General features: G+C 40.1%; 1 protein-coding gene across 4 annotated transcripts in view; it reads left to right on the top strand.

The window, feature by feature from the left end:
- The window catches only part of RAP1GDS1 (Rap1 GTPase-GDP dissociation stimulator 1), a 141,889-nt gene that overhangs the window by 62,466 nt on the left and 63,733 nt on the right, over window positions 1–15,690 (top strand). For all 4 annotated transcript variants that reach the window (XM_084757395.1, XM_084757393.1, XM_084757392.1 and 1 more), the window contains exon 4: window positions 2,802–2,927. In XM_084757395.1, coding sequence (XP_084613521.1) covers window positions 2,802–2,927 — 126 coding nt within the window. The remainder of the gene's footprint in view (window positions 1–2,801; window positions 2,928–15,690) is intronic.

The raw sequence follows: 15,690 nt of genomic DNA, 5'->3' as shown, positions 1-15,690 counted from the left end.
CGGGTACAGTTCCTGTGGTCTGGGTCCAGCCTGGCATGGTCGGGTACAGTTCTGTGGTCTGGGTCCAGCTTGGCATGGTCAGGTACAGTTCCTGTGGTCTGGGTCCAGCCTGGCATGGTCGGGTACAGTTCCTGTGGTCTGGGTCCAGCCTGGCATGGTCGGGTACAGTTCTGTGGTCTGGGTCCAGCTTGGCATGGTCAGGTACAGTTCCTGTGGTCTGGGTCCAGCCTGGCATGGTCGGGTACAGTTCTGTGGTCTGGGTCCAGCTTGGCATGGTCGGGTACAGTTCCTGTGGTCTGGGTCCAGCCTGGCATGGTCGGGTACAGTTCCTGTGGTCTGGGTCCAGCCTGGCATGGTCGGGTGCAGTTCTGTGGTCTGGGTCCAGCCTGGCATGGTCGGGTGCAGTTCTGTGGTCTGGGTCCAGCCTGGCATGGTCGGGTGCAGTTCTGTGGTTGGGTCCAGCCTGGCATGGTCAGGTACAGTTCTGTGGTCTGGGTCCAGCCTGGCATGGTCGGGTGCAGTTCCTGTGGTCTGGGTCCAGCCTGGCATGGTCGGGTGCAGTTCTGTGGTCTGGGTCCAGCCTGGTATGGTCGGGTACAGTTCCTCTGGTCTGGGTCCAGCCTGGCATGGTCGGGTACAGTTCCTGTGGTCTGGGTCCAGCCTGGCATGGTCGGGTACAGTTCTGTGGTCTGGGTCCAGCCTGGCATGGTCGGGTACAGTTCCTGTGGTCTGGGTCCAGCCTGGCATGGTCGGGTACAGTTCTGTGGTCTGGGTCCAGCCTGGCATGGTCGGGTACAGTTCTGTGGTTGGGTCCAGCCTGGCATAGTCGGGTGCAGGTTCCCCTTCTCCAGTATAATACACATGATCTTTTAAACATTCTTGGTAAATTCTGGACTTATATGTTTACATACAGGGGCATGCACACCACACACACACAAACACACACACACACACACACACACACACACACACACACACACGTGCACGCGCGCACGTAGAGAGGAAGGAGGGGAGGAGGAGCAGATTGGTTATTTTAAGTTAGCTAAAGAGGTCTACCCATCTTCATTCAAAGAGGATTTTTAGGAGTTTACTTTCTCCAGAGACTGGCAAGTTGCCTTTATATTAACTGAAACTTGGCCTCTATAGCAACTTTGTTCTAGCTATATGCTTTCCAATAAAAATAAACAGAACATTTTAAAATTTTTCTGTAATTATTTTCCATCATTTTAAAATACCTATTGATTGTAGAGTCAGGTTTTGATAAATTGGTATCTGATAAACAATTAAAATATAAGAGCAGAAAAAAATTATAATTGCTTGATTTTTGCATTCTTTGAAGGCAGTTAACAAAATAGTAATGTAACAACAGGTACCATTTTTAAAAATAAAAATCCAAATTACACCATTTGTAAATTTTTTACTTAAACAGTAGTCAATGAAATCATCTCAACTATTGTAAGCAAAGTATAGCTTAGTAAAAAAGAAATGCATCATTTTCATCTTTAATTGAACAGTTGAAGCCTGGAGATATTTCTGAAATAGGCATTAAAGTGTCAGGAAGTCCATTGATGGGATGATCTCCTTAGTTCATGGGTGTGTATAACATAATTCCTTCCCTCCCCCCAACATGTCGTAGGATATTCTGCCAACAATAAACTTAGGTTAGCTTTGGAAGTAGAGAGTAATTTTAACCATGGCAGTGTAAATTACAGTACGAACTCCTGTAGGAATGAAATCCTTTAGGCAGAGGGGGGAGCTCAGCTGCATAGTGGGAAACACTGGTTAGTTACTGCCCACTGAATACCCTATATGCTACTTTGAGAATTTTTTAATTAAAGAAAAGAAAGATTGCTTATGAGGGTACACATGGACTACATGGAACAAAATCAGACAAAGGTGTGGAAAGTTAGTATTTTTTCTTTTTAGTAAGATAAACTTTACCTTGAAAAATGAACTCTTTGTTCACTAGAACAAGCTGATAGTAAGTGCAAAGTCTAAGAGGATAATTCTAATACTGGCTTTTGGAGGGTTTTCATCAGTTACCTATCTTTTTTTACCTTTCACATTTTTGAAGTGAGGCACTACAAGAATGAGGTTTTTTTTCTAGTCATTTCTGTGATGGTATCATTGAGAGTCAGTAAGCAGAGACTAGTAAATTTAAACATGAGGGAAAAAAACAAAGTTGAATGGCAGGAGAGCACAGTATTTGGTGGTTAGACCTGTAAGTGCGTGCCTATAGCGACAGCAGACATGAGTGACCCATAAAGTGGATGTCAATAAAGAATTGGAATAAAGATGTGGAACTTAGGGCTCTTCTAGGCCTTAACAGTTGGAAAAGATCTGTTACTAAAATGCTTCATTGGAATGTTTAAAAATCTTTTCAACTTTGAGCTTTTAGAGACCAGATAGTGATAAAGTGGAGCATTTGATAGCTTAGTTTATAGCTTATCCTTTAATGATCACACTCACTGAAGGAACACTGCCCCCATCACCTGCTGCTTCTAAAACACATCAGGAGGGCGTGACAGCTTAGCTGTAACGATACTTAATTGCAAACACACTTGGTTTATGGCTGAGACTACCAAGGGTGGACAGTGAGATCCTACTTGCTTTTCATACATGCGTTTATTTCATCGGGTATTTAGTAGGGCTGCAGCAAGTGCTTTTGAACAGAAGTGTGCTCTTTGAAGAGTGAGCCCTTTAAACGTCTTAATAGTGCGTCTTTATTTCACTAGGGGAAGTGACGTTGGCAAAATGTGCACCTTTTGAGTTCTAATTAAGCATGTCTCTCTTCTTTCCAGAATTTATGCGAATCCCATGTGTAGATGCTGGATTGGTGTCACCACTGGTACAGCTGTTAAACAGCAAAGACCAGGAAGTACTGCTCCAGACGGGCAGGGCGCTAGGAAACATCTGCTACGATAGCCGTAAGTGTCGCGATGCCGGGAATGCTTCTTTAAGGATTGTGGTTTTTGAGATTAGTTTTGATTTGGTGTCAGAACTGGCATTCTAGACAGGCCAGTCTAATAGGCTCTAGCTCCGCTGATGTGGCACAGCCGATGGAAAGCTGGGCCGTCGTATTCTTAGTGAAGTTAAAGGGAGTCCGTCCCTGTTTGCACAGGAGAGATTTGCCAAAAGTGAAGCCTGTAAGTTTGACAAGAACCCATTTGCAGATCTTTAAATCAGGTCTTACTGAGGTGTTACCTAAATGAACATACTCATGGAAAGTCTTTAGTTCCTAAGGCTGTCCAAACGAAGCTTTAAGTAATTGCCATTCAGTTAAAACCCTCATAAGATCCATCATCTCCTCAAAAGCTAGATCGGCCCACTGCATTGGCATTGGCTCCATCCCAGCTTCTTGTTACGTCATCGTCATCCTTCCACCTTCTGGAACGCTGTTCTAGACAGAGGAAGTGCGGACGTGTGTGTGGATTGATTGCAAACATACCGCACTTTCTACTTCCCATCTCATACACACACACACAGACACACACACACACACACACACACACACACACACACACACACACAGCCTTCTGAGGATAAAGCTGGGCGTGGTGACAAACACTTTTAATCTCAGCACTCCAGAGGCAGAGACAGGAGGATCGTGAGTTCAAGGCCAGCCTGGGCTCTATAAGGAGAGTTTATCGCAATAAACAAACTACAGATTTTGAATGTATTCAGATTGATTAGCCATATCTTGGTTTTCCCTGGATTTACATTTTTTGAGCCAGAAACCACATACTTACCATTCAAGTTTAAACCATCTATACATTTAGTTATATTTGTGCATATAATCTGGATAATTTACCATGGTTTTCCCCCCTGTTGAGTCTGTACTTCAAGTGAGTTGTACTTTGCTGTAAACTAAATATTTGGCTCTTTTTATAACATAGTGCGTTAAAATGTGATTTTATACCAGTGAACCAGATAGAGAATGAGCTCAACACTTATTTATGGCAAGATAAATAGAACAAAAAGAAAGTAGTTACTAGCTCTAACTGTTCTGCGGCATTAGTGGGAAGGCTCTCCTCACTTGCTTTTGCTCGTCTCTCTTTGCTGTGTGTAATGATGGCCAGGACATCTTAATGTAAAACGTAGCTTCCATTCTCCAACCCCTGATGGTGCATGTACAGTTACAGGTTCTTCTCTGTTCCTATTCTTTGTATCTTAAGGTATTAGCTTCAATTACAAAAGGATGGTTCTTCATATTTATAATTTTGCATCGTGTGTGTCAGTGTGTCTGTGTGTGTGTGTGGTTTTTATTTAGCATCATAGATTGCGATTTCAGCTCTCAAAAGTAATTCATTTAAATAAAATCCTAATTATTTTTATTAATATGTATAAAACTAACCTCTATACAGTAGTAGTAGTTAAAGAATGGTTGTGTGTATGGGTGTTATATATTATGGTTTTCATCCTTGCCCCTTTATGTTTGCTGAGGAGTTTAAAGCAACCAAAAGTATTAAAAATTATTCAGCTTAATTATTCTTGAATCCTGTTTTTAAGAAACAAAGCAGTCTCTACTGATTCTCTGTGATTTTCATGGGGACACACAGTCATTTTATTTCTTGTGTAGCCTTGAACTCAGGGTTACAGATGTCAAGATAATAAAGCTATAATTTGATAAAGTTCACCGTGATAGTATTTCCAACGTTTGGGTTTTTGTCTCATGAAATATACAATGTAGAGCTTATTGGTATGGTTTAGGCTGCGGCATTAATATTTTTCATTTATGTAGAAACATTTACAACTATTTCTTCCTGCGTTGGAAACTACAGTTAAGTTAATAAATACAGTGACTTAAGCCAGATTTTTCACTTCTAAGCCTTGGTTAGGGAAAATGAGGCTAAGGGTCTTTTTTTTTTTTTTTTTTTTGAGGCTAAGGGTCTTAAAAATGGTACCAAGGTGATGTATTACCAAAACACATAGGACTAAATGTGTTGATTGTACCATGTGGGAAAGCATATAACTTAAGACTGCTTTCTTATTCTTTTATTTTAAATAAATATCAGCTTCTTAGTGTTTCCTCCAGAATTATTCTAGAAAAACTAGAATTTATATTTAAATTCCAAGAAAGCTATGAAAGTATGAATTTGGTGCTGTCTAGTTACTTGTGAATTTACATAAAATGCATTTATCATTTATTTTGTGACAAATTGGATTTCAAGAAACCTGAAAGTTTGGTTTACCTGAAAAGACTGTGATGGCTTCTTTTGTAGCTAGTGCTCCATTTCCCCTTTATCAAGAAAATGATGTTTTGGGGGAGATGTTACAAATTAGTAAATTTAAGAGACTTGCTTCTTTAAAATGTAGCATATTTTAAAGCTCATGTTTATTTTTATCAAGGTTACCCTGTCAGACTAATTGAGGAGAGTTATTAGTGTGCTCCACATGAATACTTTTTAAGGGTGTGGTGCTTGGTCAGGGTGGCAGTAGACATGCAGTACATAGGAAACTAGAGTGAACTGTAAGCAACTCGCTACTGGACACAAATTTGAGAGATCTGATGTATGTGATAGACATTCGCTAACACTGCTTTAGCTAGCGATTTATTTGGAAGAAATAACCATAAAAGCCATGGAACTCCAGCAAATAAGTAGGTCAAGCTTCCATTTTAGTAGCAGCCTTGTCAGCTCCCATTATAGTGCTCTTCCTAACAGAAGAAAAAGTTCTTATATAATTCCCACACCACGAAACAGACCAACACACCTACCCGATGGGATGAAATAGGCCTTTATTGCTGATGAACTCTTTGGATCTTTCTCTCTTGTATGTGGTAATGGGGTGGCGGGGGGGGGGGGGGGAGAATCTCACTGGCTGGGAACAGTTTTCATTTAAAATTGGTCAGTGTGTTTTCTTCCATATAACCTCTGAAGCACTTCAGTATAGGCTCTTCTTTCAAAGCACCCAAATAGATATTTGATGCAAGCACTATTTAAAAATTCGTGTGCCAGAGTAACTAACCGTTCTGGAGAAGTTTCACATCTTTCAAAGAAGTTGTATACAGAAAAACTGTATTTCAGTTTGGAAAGAAATTAGCTAAGCTTTATGTGCAGTAGAACCGGCTCAGCCATGTAGTTTTATAGAGAAGCATCATATTTCAGAAATGCTTGTCCTGTGTGCACATTCCCTTTCAAAGGCGATATTTTTAAAACCTAAAAGTGTGATTGCCTTACTTGGAATTTTTTTTTGTAGCACTCTCTATTTTCATTGATTCTCAAATTCTATGTAGAGCTGTGCACATTTAAAATTGCTGTGATGTTGGAGAGTTGCTAAGGGTCTAAAAGATCCATGGAGTGTATTTATCGCCCCCCCGGGGTACTTGGCTTGAGTTTAGGAAATAGCATGTGATGTTGCTAGTTAAGAGAGGAGCTGGGCAGTGGTGGCACACACCTTTAGTCCCAGCACTCAGTAAACAGAGGCAAGCAGAGCTCTGAGTTCTGGGTTGGAGGCCAGCCTGCAGGACAGCCAAGGCATCACAGAAAAACCGTGACTCAAAAAAAAAAAAAAAGAAAAGAAAGAAAAGAAAAAGAAAAAAAGATTATGAGTAGGGGCTAGAAGAAAATTAAATATGCTGCCTATAATAACGCAGTGCTTGCTGTTATATAACTGTATTATCAGAATGATACACATATTTAAGACTCATATGATGCAGTGTCTCACTTACATAGAAAATTATAGTCTTACTTCCTGAGTGAATAAAATTATCAAAACGAGTTAGTAATCAAGTTTGCCAAAGGCAATTTTTGTGAAGTGAAATAAATACTGTTTAATTGACTTCAAAAATACAAAAGAATGGTCAAATGCGTGTATCTTAGTGACTCTTAATGTGTTACGTGATTGATTGATTCATTCATGCATTGACTGACTGACTGATGTCTTTGGTGAATCTTAAATTCACATGAATGAACAGAGGTAGACTTTGGGTGTTTTCTCTACCAGAAAACTTACTGATTCGAGACAGATCCTCTCCCTGAACCAAAAACTTTTTGTTTGGACCAGGCTTACTAAGCAGTTTGCTGCTGCGGATCCAGCTGCCTCCCCACCACCAGTGCCAGGGTCACAGGTACTTAAAGCCATGCATGGCCAGCTTTTTACATGGGCCCTGGGGATTGGAACTCGGGTTCTCACGCTTGCATAGCAAGTACACTTGCCTACCGAGCCATCTCCCCAGCCCCTCTGTTATATGATTTCTATGCAAAGGCCAAATAAGTTAGTTTTAACTGCAAGTGCCAGTTAAATTATTTTATAGTGAAAGTTAGATTATTGTATATTAATATAGTACAGGAATGCTTTGAAATTGTACAGGTAATCAATATTTCCCGAGGTTTTATTAAATAGAATGATTTCCACTGGTACTTGGAAATAATTATTTCAGTGATCTAAATTATTTGATAACACTGTTAGAGGTGTTTGTTGCCCCCCCCCCTTTTCAGTGTTTAGTTTTAGAAGAAATTAAATTATCAGCTAGTAGCATAAAAATGACATTCAACTTGAATCAATGTTTATCTTAAAACCCAGCTTAATATCAAAGTATGTCATTTGTAGAAGAAAGAATAGCTTTTGCAATGAAGTTTTGAGATTTGACTATGACTATTATCACATGAAGACACTTCATAAAGATGTCCTGTGTAGATCAGAGTAGATGCTGTCTTATAGTTCTTTTTTTAAAAAAAGATTTATTTGTTTATGTATATAAGCACTCTATTGAATCTATACCTGCATGACAGAAGACAGCATCAGACAGAAGAGGGCATCAAACCCCATTATAGATGGTTGTGAGCCACCATGTGATTGCTGGGAATTGAACTCAGGAATTTTGGACAAGCAGCCAGTGCTCTTAACCTCTGAGTCATCTCTCCAGCCCCTGTGTTAAAATTTTTGTAAGTGCAAACACAACTAAACAAAATGTGGATGAAATAGAACAATGCTCTAAGTATAGTAGAGAAAATAACATGGACAAAAGCACACACCATGAGGGCGATTAGCGTGCATACAAAGTATGTGGTGTTTACCATAGGGATGATGAAAGCATGAGTTCCAGCTGCTTTTTAAATAGGTCAAATAGTGCATTCTGGGAAAGGAACAGAAATAGGTTGTTAAACATTAGATATAAGTATATAAAAGCTTAATATGCCCCCTGGAAGGAAGGTATTATAAGTAGATAGAACTTTAGCAGTGCTGTTTACTAAATTGTCATTTACTATGTCTGTTTTTTGTTTGGTTGGTTCAAATAGACTTGTTTCATGGATTAAATAGGATTTATAGCTGGGTAGGGTAGGGCACTTTTAATCTCAGCGCTTGGGAGGCATAGGCCAGCAGATCTCTGTGAGTTTAAGGCCAGCCTGGTCTACACAGTGAGCTCCAGGACAACCAGGGCTACACAGTGAGGCCGTGTCTTACTCTCCCTCCAAGTGGGGTTTATATATATAAAAGTAGAACACAGATTATAAGCCATTATGCAAAGCAAATAAATACTATGATAATTATTTCTAAACTGCACTGCAACCTAACCTAGTATACACACAGGCGTGTACTGAATATTTACAGTGAAGATAAAAATGCGTGAAGATGTCTATGGGCATCAGAGCGGTGTCTGTGATAGTGGTCCAGCAGACTTTGCTCCATTTGATGACCTCCATGTTGCTCTCTAACAGAACCCAAGAAACAATCCTTTGCATGTATTGAGAGCAGCTTCCCTTGAGAAGCACAGCCCAAGTATGTTGAGGTTTGGTGCTTACCTCAGGTATGGAATTTAAAATTTGCCCAAATTTTGACCTATTTTCCACTAGTTTAACTTTAAGCCAAATACTCTGTATGCTATGCCCAGGTTGAAATCTAGAAAGAAGAAAGAAAAAATAAGTTTGTCTTTGTTTATTAAGTCCATTGTCAGTTTGCTGTTTAAAAAAAAAAAAGTTCAGCATGAAAGTGAGTTCTGAAAACCCTACATTAGCCCTGTTGTATGAATCTATGCAGAGATATGTTGCTTAGACCTGTACATGGACACACAGGAAATAAAAAGTAATGAAGTCTGAATATAGAGTCCTTAGATTTCCCCACTGTTGATTCCCTGACAGAGTTATTGTACCTGAGTTAAGTTATAGCCCCTTGGGATTGTTTATATGCCTTGGAGGAGTTGAGCTGTTTGATTTTGGTTTTTTGCTTGGGGGGGGGGGGAGAGAGAGAGAGAGAGAGAGAATGTGTGTGTGTGTGTGCGCACAGGTGCATGTGTGTGTGTGCCCATGTCTGTGTGTCTCTGTATGTCTGGTAGCTTCCTGTGAACCTCCACATACTTAAACAAAAAACTTAAAACATCCACGTGTCCAGGAGGTGTTCATACTCTCTTTTATGACAAATATCCTTCTTTTAACTCTTCTTGAGATGGAAACTCTCTTCTCCCCCTCCACCCTTCTCCCCCTCCCCCCCTCCCTCCCTCTGTCCCTCCCTCCCATCCTTCCCTTCCTCCCTCGCTTCCTCCCCACCACGTAAGTAAAATGATAAAGTATGACCTCATAATGCTATTTTTATAGTGTTTGGATAATTAAAGAACAAAATTGCCTGTAATTTTTTTTGTTCCTTCTTCCATAGTTTTAAGAATGAAAAACAAATAAATACATAAGATGAAATGGTTAGCCTTGAAATGAGACTGAAGGGGGAGGGAACAGAGAGAGGTTTGTGTCTAAAAGAGAAAGGGCAATTCTGCTTTAGAGAAAAATGTGACCAAAAGGCCAGTGTCACATGGAGTTCTGACACAGCTGTTTTCCTAGTTAAATAAGTTCAGAAAGGCCCCAGTGCAGTGATGGTGGGAGAGTTCAGAGGTGGCGCTGTGGGACAGGCTGTTCAGAGAGTTGGTTTTAGGTGGTCTGATAGGGATGTGGCTCCAAGGTAGTAACGGATGCTGATTTTACATATGTTTGATAATGTTTGTGGTCTACTTAAAACCCATGTAAGATAAGGAGTCACTGTGTATCCTAAAGCATGACAGGGAAGCTCCTGGGATAGCTGTGATTGGTATTTACACTCTCATAGCAGCGCACAGCATGGATTTGGGAAAGGGGGAGACAGAGGTCTGGAAAGCTGCTCCATCAGGCCAGCTGTGGTGCAGGGGTGAGAGGCTGGCACATTACACATGTGGTTGGTTCCTGGCTAGCATTGTACCAGGGTTACACCGTGTTACATACATCAGTAGCTGATTGTCTACACTTTGAAACCCCTTGTGTATTAAAGTGGCATTAAGAAACCCAATCAGAGTAAATCTTTACTGTTTATGAAAGTATCAGAGAAGAATAAACTAGCTGTTTGCCCATATTTGATTGGTCTAAGTAGCACTCTGTTGTAAAGCAGGTTACCGAAGACATGGAGTAACAGCTTTGGAGCAATTGTTTGTAATTTCATGGATAAGAAGGCAGACCTGACCTGTTGAGGATACAGCATATAACAAAAATAGATGACTGGGGATGGAGCCAGTAAGAACTGTATGTTCTTTACACTTCATGTTTCTGTTTCTTGGATACCAGGTTGCTTCCTTGTGCCTGAGTCAACAGGTCTATATGGTCATTGACTCAATTTAGGGGAAAATCATTTTATAAAGCCCTGGGTAAAGGAATGTATATGTTTTAACTCTTTGTACTGTTATTCTTACCACTTTCATCTTAACCTGGTAAAGCTGAAGCTTTGCCTTGAACTCAGAAATCCTATTCTTTACGACCTCTTTAGACACACCACCCTTAGTTGTACTTACGTAATGGCATTTATGGTCGTCTGTTACATAAAGGGCGCTGCAGAAGATGTAAAAGTAACTGTTGCTGCAGAGGCTTACTGTTGAATAAGTTCACTCTTTCTTTTTCTTTCTGAACTCTGGACAGCTGGTTCAACTCAGCTCTTCTGGCTCAAATGCCTCTCCAAGCTGACTGATGCAAACTGGCTTCTCTTAGCTTCTGACAGAATTGCTCTGCTTGGCTTCAGACTAACTCTAGCAGTCTGTTTTAGTCTTCTGACTCCTCTTTCTGTGGCTCATTCTGTCTTCACCTGTGTCTAGCTTGTTATGTCTTCAATCTCTCTCTGTAAAGCTGTCCAGGTAAAAACTGCCTCTGAACTCCATGAACTGAACTGCCATGAACTGAATTCCATCCACTGCACTGCCTCTCAACTGACTGACCACAGGAACTCAACTGAATGGGATGGAACTCACTGCTCCGCCCCCTTGCCCCCTTGCCCCCTCCCCCCCACCCCCGCACCCCCCCCACCTTCCACCCCTCTTTCAAGTCGCCTCTCTCCTTCTCTGAGATTTGGATATATCCTATTCTGTCAAACCTTTGTCACTTTGTCTGCCTCTCGATTAGACATAACTTTCAAACATGGCTGCTTCCTTCTGCAAATTAACTTTACCTTCATTGTTTGTGATTAAAGATGTGATCTTAAGGGTATGTCTGCATTCCAGCCAGAGGGATTAACAGTGTGCTGGATTAAAATTCCTCTACAAGAAAGAGCTATCAAACAGTTGTGACTGATAAGAGACCTGTGCTGGTATGCAGGGTTAATATTAATTCCAGCAGTCACAGCTTTGTACCCCTCAGATGCCACGCTGTGACCTCACGGTAAACTGCATATGTGATACCAGTGTTTGGGGACGTGAATGTAAGTACCTCGTTTCTTCTTGTCCTGTATTATACGTGTAAATACATAAAACTTGAAACATTCTTACATAAAGGCATCATTTAAATCTGAGTATATGCCACAAAATGGAGGCTTATGCTTCTGATGTGAGTATTTAATGGTCATGGTGGTTTTATCCTCATGACTCATTTTTATAATTCCACTAATGGAATATTTGTAACTTTTGCTCTGCCATCTAGTTTTTAATGGATGTTCTTTGCACCCGGAGCACACACAGAAATGTTTTTGAATTTGAGAAATGATGTTAACATTTGGTAATTTTTCTGTATTTGAAAGCTTAAATAAAAAATTGAACATGCCTTTAGGCGTACAAAAAAAAAATCAGTGTTTTGGCAAAAGAATAAGCATCAGAATTTAGTTTTCTTCCCTAGTAAAATTCATAAATATCCTTGACTTTGTCTTTAAAAACAATATAGATATGTTTATCATTAATCCAGGAAAATTCTTTTGTACTTTGTAAAATTAAATAGTAATATTTATGTTATTATATATTATATATTAACATAAATGAATAGTAATGTCCAAGGGGAATGGAAAAACTCCTTCATAAGTACCCAGCTCAGAATGGCAGATTTGTGTGGTTCACAAAGCAGTGACATTACTCTGACTTAGGTTGTTGGCTGCCATCCCCTGCAGTATGAAGGCCCCCCTTTTTAACACCAGAAAAATTTCCCTTTCCTTTTGAGGATATTATTTACATAATAAAGATTGTACTTGCAAGATATATCGATTGAGAGAGAAAACACATTTGTATTGTGGGAGGGGGGGGCCGTTGTGAGTAGCCCAGGCTGACTTCAAACTTGAAGCCTCAGGCTCCTCTGTCCTGGGGCTACAGATGCGCTACCACAGCAGGCTGGGCTTCCTTTATGGGAGGAGGCTTCTCTGTAATGTATAAGACATTTATCTAAAGTCCAGCTGATCAGGAGAACCTTGCCACAGAAGGTAGAAGGCTAAGCTAAACAAGGTGGAACCTATTGGAGCTTCCTGTTGTTAGTCAACCTTTTGTAAACATAAGAGGAAAAATTAATCTCTACTGGGTCAGACTGAAATAGAAACACTTTTGTCACCAAAGACATGTTTATAGAGTGGCTTGTGGGTGGCATGTTTGTAGAGTGGCTTGTGGCAGGTAGGGTGGGGGTGGGGAGCAAGTGCCCCACAGAGCAGTTTGCGGATGCAGAAAGGGCAGTTGCTTTGTTTTCTGGCTTTCATTGTTACTCCTACACGTTTTTATCTGCTGAAAATCTCGAGTGTAAGGTTCTTAATGACAGGTGCTCTACTTTGATCTCTGTTGCTATAGTGGTTTTTTTTTTTCTTTTTTAACTTTTATTGATTGTCTATGATTTACACGTAATGCATCACAATCCCACTCATCACCCTGTCCCCTCGTATCTGTCCTCTGCCCTTGCAACCCTCCCCCCATTAAAATAAACAAACAAAAATCTTGTCACGGAAGCTGTTATAGCCTTTTGTCCACATATATTTACCTTCAAGTGTTCATCGCGATGATGGGTCTAGTTTGAGGCCTACACCATCATTACCAGATCCTCACTGGGACTGCTCTCCGATATCCTCTTGTTACCATGGCACGCTGGGGCGGGGAAGGGGGCAGGGGGAAGCATTTCTTCTGCACTTCCAGGTCATAGTCTATCCCTGAGGGGAGTCAAGGCTGGGCCATGGGCAGAACTCAGGAGCATAAACTAAAAAGGACTGTTGACTTACTGACTTGCTCCAGGTCCCTGCTTAGCTTACTCAGCCCAGGACTACCTGCCCATTGCATCAGTTTATCATGACTCCACAGGCCGATTGGTCTGTATGGTCCCTCGTTTGAGTCTCTTTTGACTCTGGGCTGGGTCAAGTTAACAATTAAGGCTAACCAGAACTCAGGTCAGCAGTGGCTTTATTTGTATACATTTTGGGGATGAATGTCCAAAAAGTTAAAATAATTTCTTATTTAACAAAAGGTTCAGAGGATTGTTCTGTTCTTTTAAGATTAATGATTTAGTTATTATTATATACACAGTGATCTGCCTGCATGTACACCTGCAGGCCAGAAGAGGGCATCGGATCACATTATAGATGGTTGTGAGTCACCATGTGGCAGCTGGGAGTTGAACTCAGGACCTCCGGAAGAGGAGTCAGTGCTCTTAACCTCTGAGCCATCTCTCCAGCCCAGATCAGACGTTTTTATTTAGATGGAATATATAGTGTGAAGGAAGTCATGAAGAATTAGAAAAGGGAGTGAAGCTACCTAGAATTCAATGGTTTCTAAAGTGGGGACTTCTGGAGAGATGCTCAACTGATAAGCGCTCTTGCAGAGAGCAAGGATTCAGGTACCAGCATCCATGTGGCAGCTCATAATAGTCTTAGCTCCATTCCTAGGGCACCTGGCGCCCGCATTTGACCTACAGAGGCACCAGGCATACACATGGTGAATGTTCTATTACTGCCAAAACACACATGCAATAGAAAGTAAAAATAAATCTTTATAATTTTATGTGTCAACATGACAACACCACGAACTAAACTGATGTTTGGTCAAACACTGTACTGTGTGACTCTGTAAGGTAGTTTGGAGTCAGTGCATTGAATAAAAACCTTTCGTGTTGTTGAAACCCTTGGGGTGGGGGGACACTGGCCCTTCCTGGAAAGTGAGGGAAAAGCTCCTGCAGACTAGAAAGCTTAGAAATTTGCCTTTCTGAACTTATTTATTTTCAATAATATATTTTATTTGAAACACCTAAAACTTCATATGTGATATATTGATAATATCCTCCCATAAAACATATATATATATATATATATTTTTTTTTTTTTTTTTTTTTTTTTTTTTAAAGAGAGAGATGTTAGGTGTTACCTACCTAACCTCTGCCAGGTTTTATAGCTACAGAGGCTGAATCTTGAGAGTTCAGTTTTCAGGAGCAGCAGCTCCATCAGTGATAACATTGACCTAACAACCATGTCTCTGGTTCATTGTCCCTGTAAGTGCTGTATTTGTAGAAGTTGTTACATGCACATAAATACTCTGATATTAAATAAAAATGCTTATGCCTCTGCCTGAGCGGTTGTTCTCGCCAAGTGAAAACACAGGAATATGTATGTCCTAAGAATTTTTCTATAAGATAACTTTAAAAAAACATTTGTTCAATGTGTTATAAATTACAAAACTAAACAGAATGAAGATAAGTAAAAGCAAATGAAGAAGGAAAACCTTATATATAAGATAAAACCTTTCTTAAAAATGTGTAGGAGCATGCTTAGCTTTATTTAATCTTTTCTCCTTGACATTTTCCCTCAACATAGAAGAGTATATAAACACTGCTTGCTTTATTTGAAAAATAATAGATGTTTTGATTTTGTCAAATTCTTAGTAATAGCTAAAGTAATCTATGTAAAAATTGGACAGATTTGTTATTAGTACAGTAGAAAAATATGTATATCCTTAAGGTTTTTACACAGATAACTATGTGTATTTATATTATTTCTTCTGTCTGCAAAGAGCATAGATGAAAAAAACCCTGCAATTATATCATCCTTATAATTGCCCTGGATATTTTCTTCCCCCGCCCCTCCCTGGGATGAAGAGCAAGGATGAAGGCATTTGTACAGCTTTTACCTAATTTTTATAAGTAAGTGCTTCAATCTTGGTTAGTCATAACTGAATACTGTCACACTATTAGAATTACACCTGACTGCTCAATAGAGACTCAAAAAGCCAGACAGACCTGGACAGATGTTCTATAAACTCTAAGAGATCACAGTTGCTAGTGTAGACTACTATACACCAGAACTTTCAACACAATAGTTGGAGGGAATAAGACATTCCATAATAAAACCAAAAGTAAGCAGTATCTATTTATAGATACGGCCCCACAGAAGGTGCTAGAAGGAAAACTCCACACTGCAATGGTTAACCACAACTAAGAACACACAAAGTATAAATAATTCCAGACCAGCAAATCATGACATACTCATCAAAGGAAAACTCCACCAAGAAGACATTGCGGTTCTTAA

This window comes from Acomys minous, assembly GCF_964271855.1.
Source record: "Acomys minous genome assembly, chromosome: 14".
Classification (NCBI taxonomy): domain Eukaryota; kingdom Metazoa; phylum Chordata; class Mammalia; order Rodentia; family Muridae; genus Acomys; species Acomys minous.
This window is presented reverse-complemented; position numbering and strand designations above follow the sequence as displayed.